Below are 6180 nucleotides of genomic sequence, written 5' to 3'. Positions count from 1 at the left end.
CCAACATGTCGTCAACATACAACAACAGAATAATGAAATTACCGTCACCAAATCTCTTGTAGTAAACACAAGGATCTGAACTATGTCTGTTGTATCCAAGGCTCATGATAAAGGAATTAAATCTCTTATACCAACATCTTGGCGCCTATTTGAGACCGTATAGAGATTTGTTCAACCTGCAAACCAAGTTCTCTTTTTCTTTTTCTTCAAAACCTTCTAGTTGGAGCATGTAAATTTCTTCTTCAATTTCTCTATGAAGAAATGCAGTTTTCACGTCCAGTTGTTCTAAGTACAAGTCAAATGTAGCACACATCGCAAGGACTGCTCAAACCGTTGAGAGTCGAACAACAGGAGAGAATATTTCGTTGAAGTCTATGCCTTCTTTCTGAGCGAATCCTTTCACCACCAATCTAGCACGATACCGCTCCACTTGATCATTGCCATTTCGTTTGATCTTGTAAACCCATTTGTTTCCGATGGCCTTTCTTCCTTGTGGTAGTGGTATAAGATCCCATGTTTTGTTTTTATGGAGAGTTTCAATTTCTTCTTGCATTGCAACCATCCACAAAGAAGCTTCTTGACTATTTGTAGCCTCATGAAAATTTGACGGTTCTCCATCTTCTGTTAGTAGACAGTATGCGACATTTCCCTCCATGATGTACTCTGAGTGCCAAGTTGGTTTTCTTCTCTCCCGAGTTGACCGTCGAACTTGTGGAATTGCACACTCAGCTTGTTCTTGTTCTTTGTGCTTTGATATTGCTTCAGAAGAATCTAGAACTTCTAATTCTTGTCTTTCTTCAACTTGAACTGTAGTAGTCTCTGGTTTCTCTTTTGAAGCGCTATCATTTTCTTTTTCTTGTACCTTATCTTCTACAAATACAACATCCATGTTGATTAGCACCTTGCGGGCAGTGGGATCCCACAGGCGATACCCCTTGACTCCATTAGCATACCTTAAGAAAATACATTTTCTAGATTTTGGATCTAGCTTTGATGTTTCTTGGGCATTGTACATAACATAAACAGGACTTCCTAATGTATGTAAGTGAGAATAATCAGCTGGCTTATTAGTCCACATCTCCATCGGCGTTTTCAGATCAATTGCGGTTGATGGTGACCGATTGATCACATAATAGGCAGTCTTGACTGCTTCTGCCCAAAATGACTTGGCCATTCTTGTAGTTCTCAACATCACTCTTGTTCGTTCTAACAAGGTTCTGTTCATCCGCTCTGCTACTCCATTTTGTTGTGGAGTGTATGCCACCGTGAGCTGCCTTTTGATATCTTCTTGTTGACAGAAGCTATCAAATTCAATACCAGTATATTCTCCTCCATTGTCTGTCCTTAAACACTTGATCTTCTTTTCAGATTCAAGCTCAACCCGCGCTTTGAATATTTTGAAAAATGGAAATACATCTGCTTTATTTTTTATTGGATACACCCAACATCTCCTGGAGTAATCGTCAATAAATGACACAAAGTATTTTGCTCCTCCTAGGGACAAAACTGGTGCTTGCCAAACATCAGAATGGATTAGTTCTAATATAGCTTTACTTCTAGTAGAGGAATTACTGAATTTCAATCTGTGCTGCTTACTAGTAACACAATGCTCACAAAAGGGTAATGAAACTTTTTTGAGCCCTGGAAGAAGCTTTTGTTCAGCAAGAATCTTCAAACCTCGTTCCGACATGTGGCCAAGCTTACAGTGCCACATCATTGTTAATTCTTCTGCCGAACTTGCCAGCGCAGTGGATGCTTCTCCTTCTTGTTGTGTTTCTCCTTTAAGCATGTACAAATTTGCAGCTATCTTTTCCGCTTTCATTATTACAAGCGCGCCTTTAACTATTTTCATGATCCCATCTTGAATATGGGTTTTACACCGACTATTATCTAATTGTCCTAAAGACAATAAATTTTTCTTCAGGCCTTTCACATGTCGTACCTCCTGAATGGTGCGAACTGTACCGTCACACATCTTCAATTTGATGGTACCAATACCAGCAATCTCCAAGGCATGATCGTCTCCCATGAACACAGATCCTCCTAAGATAGGTTCATATTGATGGAACCATTCTCTCCGGGGAGTCATATGCCATGTTGCTCCTGAGTCAATAAGCCAGACATCTGCGAATCTTCTTCTACCTTCAGTAACTGTTGTTGCCTCACTGTATAAAATTTCACCATCATCTGAGGTGCTTGCTACACAACCCTGAGCTTTTGACAACTCAGGGCCTTTTCCTTTGGCTTCTTCGTTCTTCTTGAGATGCCAACACTCCCTTTTGTAGTGCCCTTTCTTGCCACAGTGATGACACTTGACATTCTTCTTACTTCTGAATTTTGATCTACTCTGATTTTGACTCCCACTGGGGCCACATTCCGTTGATCTCCCTCTCGTCATTACCAAAGCTTCGGCTTGTTGTGAACCTCCTGATCTATCTTCTTTGCTTTTGCGCCGACTTTCTTCTTCAAGAACTGCAGCTGCAATATCATCGAAGACTAGAACTTCAATGTTGTTGGTTAAGTTGATGATGAGTTGATCATACGAATCAGGTAGACTTTGAAGTAGAATTTCAGCACGTTCACCCGTCTCTATGTTATGCCCCATTGCTGTGAGTTGTGAAAATAAAGTGTTGAGGGTGTTGATGTGGTCTGTCACCATAGTTGACTCCATCATCCGAAGGCTGTAGAGTTTTCTTCTCAAGAAAATTTTGTTGTGTAGTGATTTGGCTTCGTACAATTTTGTCAGAGTATCCCATATCTCTTTTGCTGTCTTTTTCTCCACCACACTTGACAATACTCCATCAGCTAGTGCTAGATGCAGATTAGCAATAGCATTGCCATCCATCTCGTTCCACTTGCCGTCGTCAGTGATCTCATCGGGCCTATCTCCAATTGCCGTCAAGCAATTATCTTTCCTCAAACTTGCTTTTATTCTCATTTTTCACAATGAGAAATTACTCCCATTGAACTTCTCTATTTCGTACTTCATCACCATTATTGAAGATGCCTCCTTTCCACTAACTGGATCTAACTGTAGCACGAAAACCGGCTATAAACTTGATGCTCTGATACCACTGTTAGGCGTTTGTGGTACGGGGCATACAATTACAACTGAAGTAGAAATGAGAAAAAATAAAAGAAATAATAAGGAACTCCAATTGTAGAAAAATTTCACTTATAGCAAAAAGATTACAAGAATTTCTCTCTTGAATAAGGAGAGCACAATTGACAATACCCTCTCTTATAAAAGGAGAAAACTCACTCTTTCTTATAAAAGGAGAGACAATATATAGGAGAAACCTCACTATTTTTCTCTCTAAAACTCTCTCTCTTTCTCTAAATTTTTCTTTCAAAATGGGATGGGTTTACAAAAGCAAAAACATGTATTTATAGGAGTTAAAGGAGGTGGAAGATGGCGGAAGCAAATGTGAACGCAAGCTTGATGTAGGTTGTCAACTAACAACCATTTTTGACCCATAAAGAAGATAGCGGAAGCAAGTGGAAGATGGCGGAAGCAAATGTGAATGCAAGCTCAACTAGCCACCATTTTTGACCCATAAAAGTCCATAAAAGTGGCTTTACCGCTACACTTTGTCACATCTTCAAGGGACACTCTGCATTTCAAACTTGGAGAAAGTGACTAAACCCCAACATGCAAGGGACGCTGATCTAATAAATAAGCCCAAAATTAGGGTGTTGTCTTTGGAATGGAGTGAGAGCATGACTAGGGATGGAACAAGTGAGTTAAATGTACTCAACATGCTACAACCTCACAACGGTTTGAAAGTGCTTACTATTAGCTGCTATGGTGGTACAGAATTTCCGAGTTGGTTAAAATGTCCTTCCTTTCATGATATGGTGGTCTTGACAATTGAGAATTGTAAAGGGTGCCAGTCATTGCCACCAATTGGGCAATTACCAGCACTAAAAGTCCTTTCCATCCGCGGCATGGCTAATGTGAAGAATGTTGGTCCTGAGTTTTGTGGGGCTGGTGTCTCACATTTTAGATCGTTGGAGACTTTGCATTTCCAAGATATGAAAGAGTGGGAGGGCTGGAATTCTTGTGAAGAATTCCCAAATTGATGTGAACTTTCACTTAGAAGTTGTCCCAAGCTATCGGGAAATATACCGAACCACCTTCCTTTGCTAAAGAAGGTTCAGATAGATGGTTGTGGGAAGTTACCGATCCTAGTTTCAAACTTTCCGGATCTCTGTGAACTAGAAGTCGAGGGATCAAAAGGGGTGGTGTGCAGAAGTATGGATGGCATCAGCTCATTAGATCTCGGGTTTCTTTCTAAAAGTTTAAGATTCACATCTCAAATAGAAGGATTTGCAATGCAGGGGCTGACAAATGCAGAAGATCTAACTATTTTTGCATGTGAGGAGTTAAAATGTTTGTGGTCATCTGGCGATGAGGGACCATTGCCACATCTCCAATTTCTTCGTCTTCTGCACATTGATGACTGTCCCAAACTGGTTTCTTTAGTGTCAGAAGAAGTAGAAGCACGCCTCCAACAGGGTATGCCATCCATGCTCACAGAAATCGTGATCAAGAATTGCATGGTCCTGAAATCCTTACCAAAGGCAATGATGTATAATAACAATTGTCTTCAGCTGATTCGAATTGTAAAATGTGATTCGCTAAAGCATATTGCAAGAGGCCAGCTACCGCCAACTCTAGAGCGGCTAGAGGTAAGTTACTGCGAGAATATGGAGATCATTTTGCTTGTGGATAGTGATAACAGCAGTAGCAGCAGCATCGCATCTCAACTTGAGTACTTGAGAATTCAATATTGTCCCTCTCTCAAATCCTTGACATCATGCAGAGAGTTACCTAGATCACTCAAACACCTCAATTTGTTGAGGTGTCCACAGCTGAAGTCAATAGTGAACAGGTTTCATCATAACTCGTTTCTTGAATGCATTGAAATCTCATATTGTGAAAACCTTCAGTCCTTACCCACAGGCATAAACGCTCTCAGCACTCTACGTGATATTGATATTAGGAATTGTCAGTGTCTTCATTTGTCCTTGGACCGAGAGTTGCTCCCTGCCAACCTAAGAGTTATTCATATCTCTGACTGTGAGAAAGTATCGGCCCTACCCGAAGCCATACACAACCTCACCTCACTTGAAAAATTGACAATGCACCATTGTTCAGTTGTTCCTTTTCTGGAAACAAATCTTCTCACCAACCTAGCATCACTTACAATATCAGCTCATGACAGAAACACTGATGCCACTTTTGAGTGGGGGTTGGACAATCTTATCTCTCTTAATAAACTTGAAATTAGAAATTTTCAGCCAGTCTCCTTTCCAAAGATGATGTTTCCTGCCTCTCTAACAATCCTCACCATCTCAGACTTTCCGAATCTGCAACACCTTTCTTCCAAGGGCTTTCCAAAACTAGTCTCTCTTAAAGAACTGTATATCTCTGAGTGCAGACAGTTAGAGTCCTTTTCAAAGGATGGCCTACCTCCCTCACTTCTGAAACTTTATATCTCTCAGTGCGAAAAGCTCCGGTCCCTTCCAAAAAAAGGGTTGCCACCCTCACTGCTGGAACTTTACATCTTTCAATGTCCCATGCTGGCAAAAAGTTGCAAGAAAGATCGAGGACAAGAATGGAGGAAGATAGCTCACGTCCTTCGCGTTGAATTTCATACAAATCTTAATCTAAGGCCATCCGATCCCCTTTGAATCTTGTGGATATTGAAGGCATCCGGTCGCCGCTATTTATTGCTCCAATTCTAGTTGGTTTTGCACAAAACTGGGAGCATTATTAGTCGATCCAACAATTAGTCATCACACCCTTAGCCTTAAGGGAAAAGATGAAGATATTCTTCCTCGACTGGATATTGATGGTAATATTTGCTCTTAATTTCTTCTTTTTTGGTTTATTTCTTTGGGGAAAAGGGGGAATTATTATTACTCCTATGATTAACTGGTTACGTTTATCAGATCTCCTTTGCATCGAACTGCATGCATGGTAAATACAAAGCAGGGATGAGATCACTAATCCAAAACATTATTCGGGCATTAATGAACTGATCAAGAAAATGAATAGGATGAGGTATATTGTTTTGCTTCTCGTGCAACGTCATATAGTAGTCTAGCTTTAACAATAATGCTACCGGGGTTGGGAATCCATCGATCTTTGGAGGACGGATAATTAGTAATCTA

The 6180-nt window shown here is 40.5% G+C and overlaps 1 protein-coding gene across 1 annotated transcript; it reads left to right on the top strand.

Moving 5' to 3' along the window:
* Positions 1–4257: 4257 nt before the first annotated feature.
* On the top strand, positions 4258–5697 carry LOC122298960 (putative disease resistance protein At3g14460). The gene has a single exon (XM_043108802.1). It carries the CDS (start codon positions 4258–4260, stop codon positions 5695–5697), a length of 1440 nt encoding a protein of 479 aa, XP_042964736.1.
* The last annotated feature ends 483 nt before the right edge of the window (positions 5698–6180 follow it).

The sequence above is a fragment of the Carya illinoinensis genome, chromosome 16, assembly GCF_018687715.1.
Source record: "Carya illinoinensis cultivar Pawnee chromosome 16, C.illinoinensisPawnee_v1, whole genome shotgun sequence".
Taxonomy (NCBI): Eukaryota; Viridiplantae; Streptophyta; class Magnoliopsida; order Fagales; family Juglandaceae; genus Carya; species Carya illinoinensis.
This window is presented reverse-complemented; position numbering and strand designations above follow the sequence as displayed.

Coding starts and splice junctions, on each gene's coding strand:
- LOC122298960 (XM_043108802.1), top strand. CDS start 4,258: ATGGATGGCATCAGCTCATTAGATCTCGGGTTTCTTTCTAAAAGTTTA.